Raw genomic sequence first — 21092 nt, 5'->3', positions numbered from 1 at the left:
GAACTTGCGTAGAGTGCTTTGATAGGAAAGGTCTAATTTTCCTAATGTTGTACAGGACCGGGTGGTGCTGACAACATGACTTGTGAGGTTAAGCCGATCATCGATTACCACCCCCAGGTTTCTGGCTGTGCTGGACGGTGTAATAGTTGATGAGCCTAGTTGAATGGCAAGGTTGTGGTAAATCTTTGGGTTGGCTGGGATCACAAGCAGTTCCGTTTTTGCAAAGTTCAGCTGCACGTGATGATCCTTCATCCAAAGCAAGATCTCATTCAGGTATGCCGCGATGCGAGCAGAGACCGTTGGATCGTCCCGTTGAAATGACAAGTAGAGTTGTGTGTCATCCGCATAGCAGTTATAGGAGAAGCCATGCTTCTGAATGACCGAGCCGAGGGATGTCATGTAAATGGAAAAGAGTAGCGGTCCAAGCACTGAGCCCTGTGGCACCCCCGTGTTGAGCTATTGGGACGTGGAGACCTCATCACTCCAGGATACTCTGAATGACCTACCCGCGAGGTAGGACTCGAACCATTACAACGCCATTCCAGAGACACCCATAGCACTGAGAGAAGCCAGGAGGATGTGATGATTCACAGTGTCAAAAGCAGCAGACAGATCCAGTCGGATGAGCACAGATGACATGGATGTCCCATTGGGAAAGTAGAAGGGGCAGTTGATTAAGTTATTAAGATTAAAGAGGAGACGTGTCTGGTTAAATGCGTTTGTTTTGTAATGACTTGTGTGGAAACTGAGTCGTCTCACTCTGAGGAACCTGAACCTCAGGTTCTGTCTCGAGGTGTCGTGTCACAGCAGTGGGTTTCACCTTTCACTCATCGTCTATCATGAATAATCGCTGTGACTTTATTTCATGCATGAATCTGAAGTTGAAACAAGCTTTTATATACTAAGGCTTATTCAGAAGTTCAAACATGCATACTAAACACACTGCAGCATTTGCTCTCCAAACCTAAAGAGAGTGTTCATCATTCTGAGCTCATTCAAACTTAACAACCTAACCTGTCCACATGAATTACATCTAGTGGTTAGATCAGAAACTTGAAGTGAGTTGTAACGTAAAAGTTTGTGTGGCACTCTTTAGTGGAGACTGATGATTTAGGAATCGGTCACATTGACTACGTTTACATACAGTACACCATCATAATGCGAGTATAATATGAATATAATTTTTGCCAATATTGCGACTACACTTTACCTCATGTAAACGCAATAATTCGATTTAAATAATAAGATTAAGCTCCTAATCGCAGTAAGCGTAATCAAAGTAACATATGTGGCGTACGCTGCTTTTAATCGCATAAGAAGGCATGTAAACGCCTTAAGTCTGAAATACACTACCTGACTTTCATGCAGATCTTTGTCCCGATTTCCAGTCGGGACTAGTCGAAAGTTGTTGCAGAATGTCTGTCGATTTTGGGCAAATGGTGCAGACTACTTTCCTTTCTCAGAAAGTCGCGTAGTTGATGATGGGTATAGACTCGACTTTTTATCTGCAGACTCCATTCGGAGGATATCAAAGCATGTTTGATATTTTGAGCCGATTTTACAACACATACCGCGTGTATCCACACAGTACTACAGTTAAACGTGCATCAGAGACGTAACTCTGTATGTGTGGTGTGAGAAACCACAGAATGTCAGCAGTTACCTGGCTTGTTGCCAGATTTGACCAAAAAAGCAATGCAAAAAAAAACCTTGTATTAGAAGAACACATTGAAATGCTTTTTTTGACAAAAGGTTTTCAAATGTATATTCCTGCAATTGCCCGCTTTTATATCTATATAAACCTAATCGCTTTTTAACAAACAAACCTAAATTAAGCCTCCCAAAAAATATGGAAACACCTAAAGAAATCGCTCTGCAAACATATAAACAAACAATGCTTTTGCAGGTATAGATTGGTTAAAATTGCAGAACATAACAAGTCTTGTGTTGCCGTAATACTACTCTTATGTACTGGAATGTGGGTGTTAAATACGCGAAACATATGCAAATGTTTGTTGCGTTCCGAAACTCTGCTAGTATATGATACCAGTCGTGTAGTGTATTTTAGCCTTAACCGTTTATAAAGTCGGCAAGTGTATGAGGCCTAGTTTTGAAAAATCTGTTCAGATATTAAAAGTGTTGTAGTGCATTCCAGCCATTAATCGCTTGAGCTGTTACTTATAATGGCAGAAACAACTTGATGATTTATGGTCAAACAGATATGACTGAGTACGTCATTAGATCTTCAAAAGTAAGCTACTTTTAGACGTGTTCACACTTGCACTAAGCAGTATAAAATGCTTTTGCAAAATAAAGAAAATTTATAGGATGGTTAAATGCTTAAACACGGCAGACTCCATCTGCACCCGCAGGTGTCATTTAAATTTAACGTTAAACTTCTGAATTCTACACAAATGTCGCGGTCTGTGTTTACATTTTTTACATGCACAAATATTCACAACATTATTATGATAATAAACTGTTTCCATCACCTTAACGTGCATTTGAACAAATATAAACTCAAGTTAAAATCCAGTTGAATTTCTTTGATAATTCTGAGATTATCTTTGCATGTCTGTTTCCATTTAGGCTTTTTAATGCGCATTTTCAATACATCTAAATAGTTAGATAGAAAACCCCTCAGAGAATGCGAAATCCGTTACTTCTCCCCACCCCACTAACTTGCTGGATCTGCCACGCCCCCTTATTCCGGCACCTTGGAATAAAACTGCATGTAAACAGGAGTGAAGAGTCATGTAAACATATTACTGCGATTAAGTTCTTACTCTTGATTATTGGAAATAGTCACATTATTGGTACAAATGTAAACGTAGTCATCGTAAGACCTTGTAAGACCTGACATTTAAGTCGGCATAAAGCGGAAGTAGCATTTGTGTTTTTTTCCGTATTGTGACGCATAGCTATGTGAAACTACCAACTGCAAACGGTTTCAAACAAATAATGATATGCACAGGTAAATCCATCCATCCATCCACCACCCCGGTCTGCCATCCCAAAGGCACTGTCCCCGACCGCCACGCGATGCTGCAGAGGCGTGTCAGCCAAGACAGCCCCACAACATCCAGAGACTTGAGGTACTCAGGGCGAATCTCATCCACCCCGGTTAGCCTTGCCACTGAGGAGTTTCTTGACTACCTCAGTGACTTCGGCTTGGGTGATGGACGAGTCCACCTCTGAGCCCTCAACCTCTGCTTCCTCAATGGAGGACGTGACGGTGGGATTGAGGAGATCCTCGAAGTACTCCTTCCACCGTCATCCCCAGTTGAGGTCAACAGCCTCCCACCTCCACTGTAAACAGCGTTGGTAGGGCACTGTTTCCCTCTCCTGAGGCGCCGGACGGTTTGCCAGAATCTCTTCGAGGCCAGTCGATAGTCTTTCTCCATGGCCTCACCAAACTCCTCCCAGGCCCAAGTTTTTGCCTCCACAACCACCCGGGCAGCAGTCCGCTTGGCCTGCCGGTACCTGTCAGCTGCCTCAGGAGTCCCACAAGCCAACCAGGCCCGATAAGACTCCTTTTTCAGCTTGACGGTCTCCCTTACTTCCGGTGTCCACCACCGGGTTCGGGGATTCCCGCCTCGACAGGCACCGGAAACCTTACGGCCACAGCTCCGAGTGGCCGCTTCGACATTGGAGGCGGAGAACATGGTCCACTCGGACTCAATGTCTCCAGCCTCCCTCGGGATCTGGTTGAAGCTCTGTCGGAGGTGGGAGTTAAAGATCTCTCTGACAGGAGACTCGGCCAGGCGTTCCCAGCAGACCCTTACAGTATGTTTGGGTCTGCCGAGTCTGTCCAGCTTCCTCTCCTGCCATCGGCTCCAACTCACCACCAGGTGGTGATCAGTTGACAGCTCCGCCCCTCTCTTAACCCGAGTGTCCAAAACATATGGTCGCAGGTCAGATGAAACGACCACAAAGTCGATCATCGACCTGCGGCCTAGGGTGTCCTGGTGCCACGTGCACTGATGGACACCCTTATGCTTGAACATGGTGTTCGTTATAGACAAACTGTGGCTAGCACAGAAGTCCAATAACTGAACACCGCTCGGGTTCAGATCAGGGGGGCCGTTCCTCCCAATCACGCCCCTCCAGGTGTCACTGTTGTTGCCGACATGGGCGTTGAAGTCCCCCAGTAGGACGGCGGAGTCCCCAGTCGGAGTACTTTCCAGCACCCCTCCCAGAGACTCCAAGAAGGTCGGGTACTCTGCACTGCCGTTCGGCCCGTAGGCACAAACAACAGTGAGAGACCTAACCCCGACCCGTAGGCGCAGGGAAACGACCCTCTCGTTCACCGGGGTAAACTCCAACACATGGCGGGAGAGCTGGGGGGCTATAAGCAGACCCACACCAGCCCGCCGCCTCTCCCCATGGGCAACTCCAGAGTGATGAAGTGTCCATCCTCTCTCGAGGAGTGTGGTTCCAGAGCCCAAGCCATGCGTAGAGGTGATCCCGACTATCTCTAGTCGGAACCTATCAACCTCACGCACCATCTCAGGCTCCTTCCCCGCCAGCGAGGTGACGTTCCACGTCCCTAGAGCTAGCTTCCGTGTCCAGGGATCGGGCTGTCGAGGCACTCTCCTCCGACTGCCGCCCGATCCACTACGCACCGACCCCCTATGGTCCCTCCCGCACATGGTGAGCCCACGGGAAGGTGGCCCCACGTCACTCCTTCGGGCTGAGCCCGGCCGGACCCAGTGGCTCCAGGGTGGTGCCCCGGTTGCGCCATACCAGGCGACGTCACGGTCCTTGTAATTTTAAACATCATAAAAGGTTTTTGAACCACTCTTAGTCTGACCCGTCGCCTAGGACCTGTTTGCCTTGGGAGACCCTTCCAGGGGCATATAGCCCCCGACAACATAGCTCCTAGGGTCACTCGGGTACTCAAACCCCTCCACCACGTTAAGGTGGCGGTTCAAGGAAGGTCACAGGTAAACCATTCCTAATAAATACTGCAACACTGTGTAAAACAATTAGAACCATCATCTTCAATTTCATGCCAACTTTAAACTTACAGCTTGTTGTGATTTCTTGTTTTACCTGTATAAAGGGTGTTTACAGTTTACGGCACACAAAAAAACTGTTTAATTTAAGATTCATAGAGGGTGAAAAATGCTCATTAAATTGTAAATGATTTTGATAACTGTAAATTGGATTGTTTTTGGTCCAGGAAACTAGCTAACTTTCTGAATAAATGAGGACCACATTTTTATTTTGGGGTAAAAAGAGCGAAGGACGTGCCGTGAATGGATGGAGCAGATGGTTTTGCCGTGGCTGAGCCTTAAGAGCAGATAAAGAAGAGATCATTCAGACAATCAGCAAAGACCCGATGCAATCATCCCATCTCATCTGCTTTCAAGAGCTATGTGCCTTTTTATTGAGCTGTTGTGCTGCAGACAGAGGCGGTCTGATAGCGTTTAACCCTCTGATAGGGTTAATATTCAACTCACTACGCCAGCGGGACTTAGATCGTACAAGACAAGAGCAGAAATAGTTTTAAAGGGGTCAAACCCTCGTTTATTTTTGAATGCAGACAAAATGTCTTTACTGTTTAAAATAATATTTAGTTTACAACACAAATCTCTCATCACCGTTTGAATAATTTGATAATGTCTGACACAGAATAACACAGAATCTTTAATAGATGATATGGTCTTTTGCATTATGTGTCTGTTTCTGGTCTGTTTCAGTCGGCACGGCACATGCCTTCAATGTTTCTTATTCTAGAAGGATACAGGTTTAGATTTGGAGTGCCACGATATAAAAAATGTAATTACTGCTCCCAATATTCTCTTTTTTTTTCGTGAAAAGGCAAGAACAAAGGGATTGCTGAGTCCACCAAGCCCATGTACGGCTGCCAGGTGACCGTTCAGTCCGAGATTGAAAAAGAGATGATGAAGATTTACAGAAAAGAGAAGAAAGAGAGAAAACGAGAGAAACGCGGCGATGAAGGGGAGTCCTGGGAGAGCACTTTTCATTTGGACCCCGCGGAGCTGAGACTGCAGAGGTGAGGGCATGTCTCTCTTTCATTGTGTCTCTCTCTCTTTCATCACAGAAGCAAGCGGCCCTCTACATATTTCATCAGAGAGAGAGAGCTAGAAGGAGCTGGATAAAACTGTGCTATCTTGAGATTTTGCGGGAGGGATTTTCTCTTAATGTTTAATTTTCTCAGGATGAAAAAGAGCAATGATCTGTTTAATTAAAAACGCTGCCGTCCAAATGAGGCAGAGCATGAGGAGGAGATTAGAGATGAGGTGTTTATATCTCACCGTCAGCCGCTCTGTCATCTCAATGCAAAGCACCAACCTCACAGCAAACAATTCCACACACTTCATCATTTCGTAGGAAAAAATCAGACAGAGTGTTAATAAGCTGTATTTTGCCATCCCACGCCAAATAAAAAAATGACATTAGATCTTTATAAATCAATTAAACAATAGAATTATTATTATGACGTCAAGTTTAAGCTATGCTTTACCCAATCCTTTCTGCTGTACGTTTATATCACAACAGCTCAGCTATCATGGATAGAACTAAACTTAGAGTGGCAAACAATCTTTTTTGTTGAAAAATGTTTAAGTTATAATAATTACAATTAAGTAATGAATAGATATATCTACACCCTAGTAGAGAACTTTGTTAAAGCATTAAAAATAAACAGAGCACTATATATACAGTATGACACTGATCCATCAATTAGGTTAAAGGGATAGTTCACACACGAATAAACACTCTGTCATCATTTATTCACCTTCATGTGATTGAAAACCTGTATATGACTCTTTCCTCTGTGAAACACAAAATGGAAGTGAAGTGGTGTCATGTGTTGTTAGTCTACCAGCATTCTTCAAAATATCTTCTTTTGTGTTCTTCAGAAGAAAGAAAGTCATGACATGCTTGGGACGACATGAGGGTGATTAAATGATGAAATAATTTTTTTGTCAGTATCAAAAACGAGTACATTCAGTATTTTTATGGTGCTTTTCCACTGCATAGTGCTGCATGGTACGGCGCTGTACAGCTCACTTTTGGGAGCAATGCAAATGGACTCGAAGTGAAATGAGCTGTACTGAGCCGAGTCGCACTAAACCTGACAGTACCATGCAGTGGAAAAGCGCCATTAGTCTGTCACATTCCACTTTTGTAAACAGAGGTCTCCATTTAAACATTAGGGTATATGAGGGACACATGTGGCACCCGTTTTGCATGTAAAAGTATTGTCTTTCAGTCCGAGTACTGTAATGCCACAAAGACTGACTCGGACACGATCACTCGGAACAGACGATCTTTTGTGTCACCTTACAGTGCGTAGAGCTCAAGGGTCAACCGCTAGCTGAGCTTTTGGGTCGGTGTGATGCCCTGGTCACATGTAGGGGGTCAGCTGTGGCCTAATGGTTAGAGCGTTGGGCTTGTGATCAGAAGGTTGCCGGTTCTAATCTCAGTGCCAGAAGGTCATGACTGAAGGGCCCTTGAGCAAGACACCTTACCCCTGATTGCTCTGCAGTAATGTGCCACTGTATAAAAACTACTTGTAAGTCGCTTTGGATAAAAGCGTCTGCCAAATGAATAAATGTAAATGTAAATGTAATGTAAATGTATGCTTTAATTTTGAATTTGAATTTTGATTCAATTTATTGTCATTACACACATACAGTGCAACGAAATGTATTTTTAGAAGAAGATAAAGCATAACATGGGGAAGGTGGGGAGAAAAACATGTACACAATACACCAAAGACAAGACTTGCAACAGGGATAGGTAATCCAGTTCCGACAAGCAGCATCTGATTCTGCTGCCATGGTGGCGCCGCATGCAGACCCACTTGTCAGGCTGGCGGGTCAAAGCTAGGAGGCAACAGCGCAGCTGATGACTAATACACACAGATCAGACTCTGCGTAGACTTTATATTCTCACAGGCTTGGTCACAAACTCAGTATGAAGTCTGCTTGTACTCCGCACTTTACATGTGATATCCAAAGTATGCATGTAGTTTTGTTTGTTTTATTTTTAAACAAAACACCCGTCTGCAACATTTAGATTCTGTGATGGACCAAAATAACCAGGTGCACCGTACTCCTTAAAGCTAGCCAATCAGATCGCAGATGGTAGACTGTTGAAACATCTGATCATGTATTTGTACCACTTGCTTCAGCCCAAGGCCAAATGCATTTATGATTTGAATGGTTCTCAAATGTTTGTGAAGGCAGTTGAGAAGTAACTCTGTATGTTGTGTGTTTGTATGTAGAGAGCAGGCCTTGCTGAATGCGCGCAGTTCCCCAGTGTTAGTCCGTCAAAGAGAATACGAACGCATCCACTACCCTCACGTTTATGACTCTCATGGTGAAGCCATCAAGACTTCTGCATTCATCGGAGGATCCAAGGTAAAGAAAGTCCACTAATGAAATGCTTATAAGTGTAAGGGCACAGAGGAAGATAAATCTTCATTCTTAAGTCTCCCCGGTGCTTTGTTTACTCAGCATCATGCCAATCTGTTCAATGGTATCACATTATCTCACACTAGATTACCTAGAGTCTTTGTATTTAATCCAGTTTTTATGATGTTTTAATTAGAACGGCCTGCGGCAGGCCTTCTTCCAGCAGTTTTAATGAATTACTTTGGCCTTCATCATTTTCTGTGAGCTGGGGACAAGACAGCTGCGTTTATAGCCCAAAACCCAGCGGAGCCTTGCTTGCTGTGAGGACAGATTGACGTCAAGTGAAAGGACTTAAATACTGTATAACCCAACCTGTTCTGCTCTTTTTCATTCTATAAGTGCTGTTTTCAAAATGTGGCTGTGGTTTCAATATTTTGTAGCAGCAAGCACAAGCATTAGTACACATAAAAATGACCAGGAGGAAACCTACTAGTTTTTGGATCTGTTCTTCAATCCAAGATTCATGTCTCACTTCCAGTGTAAGAGGGGCTTTAATATGTACTGAAAATGAATTCAAAATCTCTTTTAGTTTCAGGTATTCACCCTTCAGTGTTCTCCCTATTTTGACTCTCAAATTAAAAACACAAAACCTCGGGGGATTCTAGCTGACAGCTGACAAGAAACTCTGGTTATGACTTTTGCTCTAAGAACACAATGAAGACTTTCACTTCAGCTGAACGTAACCAACTATGTTTATATTGCGCTGTGGGTTTATCGATAGAAGTGAAAAGTACCCAAAATGTCGGTGTTCCAAAAGCACATAGAAAACTACAAAACCAGACGTTTCCCCCTCTGCATTCACTCGTATACATATGTTGGTGGTGAAGGTCAGTTGGCGGTTTTAGTTTAATTTCTCTTTTTGCCCAGATCTTTTACTGATCACAGTCATCAGAGGCGTCTTTTGCATTTCAAAGAAATAATAATAATACATTTTCTTTATAATGCGCTTTTCTAAAACCCCAAGAAACTATTATCCACCCGGGATTTTATTTGTTGAAAAAATCTTTTTTACAATCTCTAAAATACGATTTTTTTTATAGTCAATTTAGTTCAGTAGGACACTACAGATGAATTAAGATCCTGGTGTGTACGGGTGATGGCAGGGGACAATTCTCTTTTTGGGTTATAAGCGGAGGCCCCTTCTGTTGTGAGTAAAACATAGCAAAGGCTGCTACTGACAGTCACCCATAGCCGTAGCGCCCATAGTATCCACCATAGTTTTTCACCTGCTAGAAAGCACCGTCCCAAGAGCTAAATGAGTGATTGTCATTCTGGATTTACCTTTGTTATGAGATCAAGCAGCTTTGCTATAAATGTCGAACAGATACAGATACAGATCTTGTATGACCCTGTTGTTCCTCAGAAGGTTTTTTATTAGGGTCCTGCAGTGGATAGCTGCAGTTTTTTGGCAGATACGATGAGTAATGACACTGTCTACTGTGATCAACAGCTAAATATGAAACATTCATTAGTTTAGCATATGCTCTCTCTCTCTGCTGAAGATGAGCTGTAATTATAAACGCTGGAGGAAATGCGGCGTGCTAAATTTAGATATTTATTCTCACACTTGTATAATAGATGAGGTGTTCAGAACAGAATACATAGACTGCTCAAAGGCCATGTAAACACAGCAGTGAGTGACAGCATTTCAATTTGGGAGCCGATCCTTTAAATGATCACTCCATGTGTGTACGGAAGTCACTCCCAAATCTCTGAAATGGCGATAAAGAGGCATAAGATTATGTAAAAATGAGTTTGGTTGGTTTCTTGCTGGTGACTGTAACCTTCCACACTGGTCTTTACTGTTTAGTACGTTGTGAACTAATTGAATTGTATTATGTTTTTATGTAACTGTGTCCTCTCAGATGCTGCTGCCAGAGGGGATCAAAAGAGAAAATAACAAGATGTATGAAGAGGTCGAGATCCCCCCCAACGTGCCCATGCCTGTTGGGTTTGAGGAGAAACCAGTGTACATCTCGGAGCTGGACGAGGTTGGACATTCAGCAGCACTTGTGTTCACACTTCATGTGCCCCTTTTCTATTCTTCACCTCTACATGCTGTCAGATGCAGTTCGGAGACCTGTTTTGTTGGGATAGGGACAGTCAATACTACTTCAATCCCTTGATAATGAGTATTCCTGGTAGGGTTGTTCCGATTGACGATACTATCGTGTTTCAACCAAAGTTAGACATTTTAGCGATAGTTGATTACTTAGACGATAGTTGCCTGTTTGTCGATGTTTGTTGCAAATTAATATTACAAGCGCACATTGCTTTGTGCAAGAGAACTTGCAATGCATGCAGCTTAGGCTTTTTCTCGCGCCAGATAAAGTTTGTAATGAATGGGGTCTGAGTGCTTGTATGAGAGGATGTGCCGGCACCGGAGAACTCGTCTGGGTCTCCTTCACGGTTATCAGTGTGTTGATCATATTGACAGCCGTGTGGTCGTGCCTTACCTACAAGCTTCGTTCACATTCTCAAGATCGGCAAGTGTGACAAAATCGTTAGTGTTAACCAATCGATTAGTCACGTCTGACGAAGTGTTTTGTGTCTTAATTGTCGTGTGGCCATGCTTGTGTGTTTGTGTTATAATTCATCGGTCAGTCTGTCATACACATTCACAAAATGCTAAGTAGCTGGTAGCTTTAATAAACATGCTGGATAATAAATGGCTTAACACAATTTTTTCGAAACCTTCTCAGTCTGACCCATTTTGTTCTTTAAAATACATCACATCAACGTTTTAACATGCAAAACAATCAGAGCAGTGGGCATTTGCTTCTACAGTAAGTCTCGAGTCTTGAGAAGTATTATGTCTTAAGTATATACAGGATATATTAGGGGTGACCCCGAATAGTGGAAGATTTGATGCTTCGATAGGAGGAGCCTGATTCGACTATCAGTCTCACAGTCGAATCTGTTATGCAATGGGGATCATGACATTTTGGTTATATGGGCAGTGGCGCAGCAGACGGCCAAGCACTGCGCCGCCAAAAATATAATTTATGATGTTAAGCAACTGGACATATTAAGGGTTGGCTACCAAAACCCACAAGGTCTGGCTATGACCGAGCACAGGATCGCATCTTCTGTGCTGTGAGACCGGTAAAGAGAAGCAGCACGTTCCGCACACACCCGCAGATGACTCGCAAATGAATGTGTACACAGTTTCCAAACATCTGTCACTTGCTGAATGTCTGCACATATAAATATGAATTAACACTTTGTTTGTAAATGCACCTAGTCCGTTACTTAGACTGAACTTTGCGTTGCATTTAAAAAAAAGAAAATTAAGTAATTTAATCAAAATCTCCACATACAGCAAGCACGGTCCAGACTTTCAGAACTTGTCAGTCTCTGCACTGAAAGCAAGCGTGCGCGGCATTCGGACGGAGAAAGAGTGCGCAGGAAAAAAAGGCGAAAGGGACTTTTTGGTCCCATTCCTCCTTAGTTCATTGGTAATTAATATTGGTAATATTGCCGTTTGTATAAAAAACAATTTTAAGGTTTTAAAAATTGTTTTGAGGCGAGATCTGGTCTATTAAGTGGCACAGCATTATTACGTGATGTTTAAGGACATTGTCCATTAATTTGACTATTTTTGTCTTGTTTTTTGAAAGTATATTCCCCTGGATTTTAGACATTTTGTCTAACACATTGTGACTTGAATCTGGCTTATTTAGTTTTTTATTTGTATTTATTATAAAGGTATATTCTGTTCTAAACCAATTCTGTAAATGAATGTTTTATTGTTTTTTGGTGCATTAATGTTGCGCTCAAGCTTTGTTAACCGCCTGGTGTAGTCCACGTGTGCACACTGGCAAGATGTGACATTTCAGATTCGACTATGCAAATCCTATATATACATATATATATATATATATATACAGTATATATAGTTGTTCTTGCTTATGTTATAAGTGGGTTTAAAAAAATACAGTTTACATTTTCTGAACATTGAAATGGAAGTAAAACGTGATTCAGTTCAAGTCAAGTAAACTTTATTTAAATAGAGTTTTTTTTACAATTTTCATTGTTACAATGTAGCTGTACATTAAACATATTGACTTTAAGCAAAACAATTTTACAATTATACAAAGTTATACAAGTAAAAAAAAATGAACACACACAGAATACTGACACGCACACGGGTTTATACACTCCCTCATGCATAGAACACAATTCCACACGCATTGTGCACGATATACACACGCAGCGTGGTTATCTCAGAGAAGCACACATTTCAGATAAAAGAGAGAAACACAGTTCAAATATAATACAGAATATAAATTCCTATATGAAATTCTAAAGCTGATGTCAGGCGAACGGTGGCGAGGAACCCAAAACTCTAGTTGAGAAAAAAAACTGGAGAACCCAGGCTCAACCAGGGGGACCAGTTTCACTCTGACAGAATATACAGCATCTCTACACCCTGACAGTGCTTGCACAACTAGGATAAAAAAAAGAAAATAAACATAATAAAAAGGTAGATAATTGGTTCAATATTATCATTAACAACCTAATAGCAGTTGACATTTTTGTAGTACGGGCTTGTCGGGTCGCCACCAAGTCTGGGCATGGACTGTATCCTGCTCGCTGCGGTAGTCTCTGAACATCCTCAAATTTAAAATGTTCAAAGTCATGTAAATGGCCTGCTAAAACACAATGCCAGGCATCATTTTTTAGCTTTGGATCTCAACACAGAGAGACACCATTCTCTTATTATTGCATTAATATTTGTCTCGCTACTCATTTTTTTCCACCTAATGGTGCGTTCATGTAATGTTAGATGCTGGCACGGCGGATGTTGCTTGACGTTTCAGCTTTTAGTGGCTGCCACTGGTGTCAAACATAATAACTGCTCTGAGAGAGCGTTTAAAAGCAGGGAGTCAAACTACTGCCCTAATGGAGACATACATACGCTTGACTTGACTGTTGTTGCCCACGTGAAGAAATCGGGCAAAAAATGAACGGATCATCACTCATTTCTGGTGTTCCTAACACACAGGAGGTGATCTCAAACTCGCCCCGCAGCAGAACCGAGTGTCTTCCGCATGCCTATGTGTGTTTTTGTTGAAAGTCGAAAAAGGAGGTAGAGTATCCGTAAGAGGGTAAATATAGGAATGGACAGCACAGATTTATTTTCCAGCCCCCGCGGGGCTCATTTCCAGCCTTGTGTTTTCCTCCCTTTCAGGATGCCATTAATTAAAGCGCTGACTTCACACCGTAATCAATGAAGCACCCTTTCCACCTACATTTGGCTACGTGGAAGCTGCTTTTGCTTTAAAAGTCTGCAGAACGATACATCACAAGTGAGGCAAACATCGGAAAAGTGTGTGATTTCACGGGAGTTTCGTCATAGTTGTCCTGTTTCAGGTGTCCACAGTTAAAGCGGATCACTCTTTCTGTCTCGAGTGATTCAGATTGATATAAGCGTTGTGAATTAGTAGATGTGGAGAAGTGCCTCTATTCATTAACTAAAGCCTCCGCAACTCAGAAACGAAGTGCCTCACTCTTATAAAACAACCGCGTGAAACGGCTAATATGTCTTTATGTGCGATTTGGCGCTTTTGAGCGGCAGGCCTGGTTGCCTGTTTGTGTTTTTCCTTTTTTTCTTTTAAGTGCTTTGCGATTGTCATTTATTGAAAGGCGTAATGGGTAACAGGGACATGGTCGCTCAACGTGCCTTTAATAGCTGTGTGAAACATTAAAAGGAGGGAATTTATTAGGAAACCTTTTAACTAATGAATCTCAAGCCCTGCCGTTGTGCTCGACTCCAACGGTAAAAGCCTTTCTAATTTGTGGGAAGAAATATGGTGAGCTACGTCCGCAGCGAAGGCAAATGAAAACAAACGCACACTTGTATACATCAGCACGATCGTGTGAAAATCAAGTGTTCAGCACATTGATTGATAGTGATGATCTCTAATGCTTGGATTAGAGGAAACTGTAAAAATGTTTTTGTAACGGCATATAATGTCACTTACGACAATACTGAAACCGTTCTGCTAACTTATCATACAGCTTTTTTATGTCAATGCATGTAATAAAGCTCTATATTAAACATTAATGTTTCACTTTAACGAAATTGTAATTCATCGTTTTTTTTTCTCAAAATATATATTTTCTTGCTTTCATAATTTGAGAAAACAATGCTTTTGTTAAAAGTACCCAACAGGAAGCGTTTTTAGGGTGCAGATGGACAGAGCATTTGTCTAACATTAACACAAGATTCAAATTGACTGGATTAGTTGTGTCCAAATATACCGTCATCGAATAACTGTAGGTTTTGCAAGTAACATTTAGCAAGAAGAGACACAGTTGTTATAAACTCACGCCCTGCTCTTTACCCTCATATTTTGAAGAGATAATAATAATGAATAGTAAACTAAATAAAAGATGAGTGTGACTGATGGCATTATTTACTGTTTATATTTATTTATTTCTGAATGCAATAGACATCTCAATAACATACAGTAGCTTTGGATTGTGAAAAATGTAGGGCGTGGCTTGAATTGATTGGATTGTTGGAAAGCCTGGCATATGGACAGTCAATATAGTCCCATCCTCAGGCCGAAACCTACGTCATGCCGAGGAGAGAGTAGGGGACGTTTCTGATTTTGATTATGAAGATCATAAAGGCAAATAAATAAATAATAAAGATCCACCCAAATATATCATTTATAATAAACACTGTCATATTTCATGATTTTTTTTCTTTTGATGTCATGGTGACTTTAAAATAAGTTAATTTAATTAATTTCTTGTCCATTAAGTGTAATAAACACTTGACTCCTGCTCTGACTGTCTAACTTAATATTTACATTTAGTCATTTAGCAGATGCTTTTCTCCAAAGCGACTTACACAGAGTTCGGGGAGCAATAAGCGATATGTCATAAAAGAGCAACAGTACAATAGGTGCTAATACAGAGTAACTAGTTTCAACAAAAGCCAGACCACTACCTGTTGAAAGAAAGAGAGTTAGTTTATAACATTTTTTTTCATTTGTCTGTCAAGTATTCGCCGAAGAGGTTTGTTTTAAGTAGTTTTTTGAAGGTTGTGAGAGATGTGGTTGACCGGACCGCATTGGGAAGAATGTTCCACCATGAAGGAGTTGTGAAGGAGAATGAGCAGGAAAGGGATTTAGTGCCCTTATGTTAAGGGATTACAAGGCGCCGCTCGCTTGCTGAACGCAGGGTTCTTGATGGGGTGTAGGAGTGTAGTAGGGTGTGAATGTATGCCGGTGCAGAACCAGTGATAGTCCTGTAGGCAAGCATCAGTGACTTGAATCTGATACAGGCTTCAACCGGTAGCCAGTGGAGAGAGATCACATGAGCCCTTTTGGACTGTTGGAAGACGAGGCGTGCTGCTGCGTTTTGAACCAGCTGAAGTGGTTTGATAGCCTTTGCAGGAAGACCAGCAAGGAGAGCATTGGAGTAGTCCAACCAATGAGATGACCATGGCCTGGACAAGGAGGTGTGCCTCTTGCTCAGTGAGGTAGAGTCTAACCTTTCTAATGTTGAATAAGGCATATTGGCAGGATCACGTTGTCTTTGCAAAGGGTTGTCTTTGATCATTGAAGGAATGCTGTTCATGATATTTGACTCTGAGGTTCCTGGCTGATTCGGAGGGAGTGATTGTGGTATTGCCAAGTTGACAATCATTCTAATAGTTAACAGAATGAAAAATTAAGAGCATTAGAGTTATTATTTTCTATGCTTCACTAAGATGTTAGTTTATACATGTTATGCTGAAATTGGCATTGTACCATTTTATTAACATATTACAGAGCACAGCAAATGTTACAAATATTGTATGTTTGTTTTGATAAAACACAATGTGTTTCCTTTTCTTGATGTGGGATGAATTATTCCTTCTCATTTGACAGCAGTTTGAGTTGTTTTCATGAAAGGTGACTTTCAAGTGACACTGCTTGCAAATGGCACATTTTATCTCCAGCTTGATATTCACAGTAATGCTGTAAAAAGCAAAATTACTGCAGCTGCTCTCCACATATGAAAAAAGCTTTTTAAATTTGTGCAGCTGTGCAGTCGTTTACCTCTTGATTTTCATACATCTGCTTCCAAATGACAGAACTAACAAATGAATATCCAATGTCAAATGCCTGAAGAATAAAATAATATTAAAAGTAGAACAGTGAATCTTTTTTTACTTAATATTGTTTTGATTTGTATTTATTTATATGGATTGACAACCGGTTCTGTTCGTAATTTTTATGGACAGAATTTCTAGGCGCAGCCAGGGGCCGGAGGGTGTCAGGTTTGGGGACCACACGATCTCGTCTCTGCTATTTGCGGATGATGTTGTCGTGTTGGCCCCTTCAAACCAGGACCTTCAGCATGCACTGGGACGGTTTACAGCAGAGTGTGAAGCGGCTGGAATGAAAATCAGTACCTCCAAATCCGAGGCCATGGTCCTCAGTCGGAAAAGGGTGGCTTGCCCACTTCAGGTTGGTGGAGAGTTCCTTCCTCAAGTGGAGGAGTTTAAGTATATTGGGGTCTTGTTCACGAGTGAGGGAAGGATGGAACGGGAGATTGACAGACGGATCGGTGCAGCTTCTGCAGTAATGCGGTCGATGTACCGGTCAATCTACGTTCCTACTCTCACCTATGGTCATGACCGAAAGGACAAGATCCCGGATACAGGCGGCTGAAATGAGCTTCCTCCGCAGGGTGGCTGGGCGATCCCTTAGAGATAGGGTGAGAAGCTCGGTCACCCGGGAGGAGCTCGGAGTAGAGCCGCTGCTCCTCTACATCGAGAGGGGTCAGCTGAGGTGGCCTGGGCATCTGTTACGGATGCCTACTGGACGCCTTCCCTGGAAGGTGTTCCGGGCCCGTCCGACCGGGAGGAGACCCCGGGGAAGACCTAGGACACGCTGGTGGGACAATGTCTCTCGGCTGGCCTGGGAACGCCTCGGTGTCCCCCCGGAAGAGCTGGAGGAAGTGTCTAGGGTGAGGGATGTCTGGGCATCTCTGCTTAGACTGCTGCCCCCGCAACCCGGCCCCGGATAAGCGGTAGAAAATGGATGGATGGATATATGGATTGATTGTTGTGACAAGTTCAATAAAAGGAAGGAAGGAGTCGGAAACCGGCGAACATAAAACAACTTTTAATTAATAAATAAAAACATAAATAGACAGCCGGCAGCCCCTTCACGGGCGACTGCCGGCGACACAAACAAACCTAACATACACTCCAGGCCTGGTCCTCTCTCACTGACGGTCCGGTCGCTCGTCCTCTTATGCTCCCAAATTGTTGACATTATACTAAGGAATGTGAGTGTTGTGCCATCTAAAGAGTTTATAATAATAATAATAATGTATTATGTCATATAGGGATGCATCGATACCTGCCACTCTTGGTTTAGTGAAGTCTCATGTTTTGTCTGGAGAGAGGCAGTTATGGCCTACCATACAGTTTCTCCGGTCTCGTCTCTGTTCCCATCCTCTCGTATCCTCGTTATTGATTCATGCCCTGCACCTGTTACCCTCTTGATTTGGTCCCTTATTTAATGCCCTTGTGTCTTCTGTCTTGTGCTGGTTCATTGTGGTTGTTGGGTGAGTTCTTGTGTTGTCAGTTTACTCTAGTGTAGTTTGTGTTAAAAGTTCATTTTAGTCTTGTTTAAGTGTAGTTCGTGTTAGTCCTGTCTTGTCTATGATATCCCTGTTTTGTTATGTTACCCCACGTGGGTCTTTGTTTTATTATTTGTTAAATATATGTTAAAACCCCTTACCCACTGTCTGCACCTGGGTCCTCTGTCCGTGTCTCACCCACCATGATCATGACAGATACCACTACTCGCCGATACCGATGCCTGTTGTACAGTTTTGTTTTGTTTTTATGTGGCAATTTTCTAAGAACAACAAAATGAGACTAATTAAGATATCTGCATCTTTATTTTTAACAACTTCAACTCATATTTTGAAAAATAAATTATTCTTATGTGCTTATCCCAAATTTTCATTCGTGCGAATCGCACCGCAAGTAGGTCCATCGCGTTTTTGCATTGACTTAACATGTAAATCACTCGCTCTTAACGCTTCATTCACGCTTGGGCTGACATTGTGTCTGCTGCGGCTGTTGTCTCTGTGTGCACTGGAACGTTCTGTCAATTACATCACGTGAGGTATCAGTCTTTGGTATCGGGGAATTTTTACGAGTTTGAGTACATAAGCTTGGTATCGGGCTCGATACCGATACTGGTACCGATACTAAGTGTCAGACTGTTGTATTGTCCATTTATACAACATTTCGACGGCACACGTGTGTAGATTAGGGGTTGAAGACCTCAGATTTTTTGAAGTCAACTATTATGTGATAAAAGTTGTCGACTAGTAGAGAATGTCATTAAAAAACATTCTGGCGTATGACTTTAGAACAACGTCAATATATTTATTATCTTATGCAACAGATTTTTGAACATGCGGTGCATTGTTGAGATCACATTGGGAGAAAGCTTGGGTGATGGGACCCAGAAGACAAACTTCTCTTCATTGGCATGAGTGGAGTGATATATATCTCACATCAGTCCAATGTACATCCTCGAAAAACATTCCTGATTAATCCCCCATGATTCCCGACCTCCAGTGTTGGTGCTGCGCTGAATATAAACAGTCACATTTTACCCCTCTGAAATCTCAACACGGCTCAAAGATCTGCCTGAAAATATATCAATATATTATGCAGATATGTTCTTGCGGCAGCTTTTATAAATTGTCTTGTCCGCTGGTATGATAGCCAACAGTTAAGTATGCTGTTTATACAACGGTTGCAGGCTGAATCTGAGTTTGTGCATTAATGAGATCTCAATCCTGTCTTTTCATCATACGCCCTTGAGAGGGGCATTTAACCTTGTTTGCTGCAGGAACGCTGCTTCTGCTATTTCTTACAAGCGTTTACGCTCGCATGTGTGTTGGTGTCTGGCTGAGAGAGTAGGAGTGGAAAAAATTAAATGCATTACAACACGTCTTTATTAACATGTAATTACATATTATTCATTATACACTGTAATCATTTTATAATTATGAATAGAGGTGGGCTTGCCCTAGAGAGACATCTCAGATACATCTGTGACCGAATAATAGACAAGGAATTCCATAGGCCACAAATCAAAAGATGCATAAAAAACATATTTCACACAATTGTTTTATATTGCATCGAATGTGCCAGGTTTCATTTTGAGCCTGCCATTGACGGATTTCGGCAATTCGTGTAAAGATGTCCCAAAGACGCAAACAAGAATAACTGTATAATTTCTGTTTGTGCGGCTTATCTGTTTGGATAAAACAGAATAGCGTAGTTCCTTGAGAATCTTGCTCCTATAGAAGAACAGTGTGCTGTTTTGCACATGGGTGCATTACATTAGACATCAATTTGAATGTCAGGACTGAGAATAGATGGGTTTTCATGATGGATGTCCCTTCTTTGAATGACTGTAGGAACACTGCTGCATCGACTTTTATTTGCTTTTCATAATTTTGGACAGTTGATCTCCTGCCATCTCGTTGTCTTATGAGCTCGCTCTGTCTTCTTTGAAATCAATGGCCCTCCTGTTTGCAAGATCTGCATCTGTTATTTATCAAATACTTCTGCTCTTAGGTGTGCGTGTTGTTTTTGAATAAAGTCGCTTCTGCGTATTGTGTGTGCGTGTTTGTTTGGATCTCTCGAGCGGGTAATTCCGTGCCGTGTGGCCTCGAGGCGGCAGATAAGCTGTTTGCTTAAACTAACAATTAAAACTTGATCATGCTGTCAGTTCAAATGGAATGAAATGGAACCAAAAAGTAATTAAAAGGATAGCGTGCAAATGACAATTATATCTTTTAGCTTTCTATTACCAGTGCTGTGAATTTAATTATTGCCGCAGCTTCAACGTAAATGCGCGCGCGCACATGCATATAAACAGACTTTGAGATAAGTGCACAGGTTCTTGCTGCCTTCTGTGCTGTGTGCGTCGCTTTTTGAAACCAGGACATTGCAGAAATCCATGCGAGGCGAGGCGCAGGTATTTAGATGTTGCTGGGAAATGATTGCTGGGGGCTGTATTGCTCCAATTAGTGTGTTTAAAGTCACGGGTGAGTTTCTGCTGTGTTCCCAGCTCAGACAGTCAGCACATATGGCCGACGGCCCTTCATCCACACAGTTAATTAGACTGTCAGGATCCATCGGGCTCAGCGTGGACTCAACAAACCGTCCTCCCCCCACTTACAAGTGGTCAGATCTCCGGCTGTCCGCACTTTTAGAGTTGTTCGTTACGTCATGCGCTCGCCATATGTCCTGCAAAATCATTCGCAGCCTTCCACTTGGTCAGTTTATATTGTTATAATATCTAAATTAAGGGTGTAGAAATGTGCTTTTGTTCTGTTGAGAATTAAATGTGCTTATACGATGTGTGGCTCCCCGTTGATATCAGATCAGTTCGCTGGTGGTGTGGGCGAATGCTACAAACCTGCCAGACTGAATGTGTTAAGGGTTCTCCGGGCAACGACTGTGAGCATCTTGACATGTAGTTTGTGTAGGAGGAAAGTGAATCGCTGTCCTGGAAATCATGCCAGTGCTAAATTGTGATGGCAGAACTGCAAAAGTCAAGTATAGTTCAACTTATACAATTTACATTTGAGTAC

General features: G+C 42.2%; 1 protein-coding gene across 3 annotated transcripts in view; it reads left to right on the top strand.

The window, feature by feature from the left end:
* Nucleotides 1–21092, top strand: part of ascc3 (activating signal cointegrator 1 complex subunit 3) — a 124534-nt gene that overhangs the window by 22784 nt on the left and 80658 nt on the right. For all 3 annotated transcript variants that reach the window (XM_079470050.1, XM_079470049.1, XM_079470051.1), the window contains 3 exons: nucleotides 5827–6022; nucleotides 8261–8396; nucleotides 10316–10441. In XM_079470050.1, coding sequence (XP_079326176.1) covers nucleotides 5827–6022; nucleotides 8261–8396; nucleotides 10316–10441 — 458 coding nt within the window. The remainder of the gene's footprint in view (nucleotides 1–5826; nucleotides 6023–8260; nucleotides 8397–10315; nucleotides 10442–21092) is intronic.

The sequence above is a fragment of the Barbatula barbatula genome, assembly GCF_947034865.1.
Source record: "Barbatula barbatula genome assembly, chromosome: 12".
Lineage (NCBI taxonomy): Eukaryota > Metazoa > Chordata > Actinopteri > Cypriniformes > Nemacheilidae > Barbatula > Barbatula barbatula.
The sequence above is the reverse complement of the archived record's forward strand: the minus strand, read 5'-3'. Positions and strand labels throughout refer to the sequence as shown.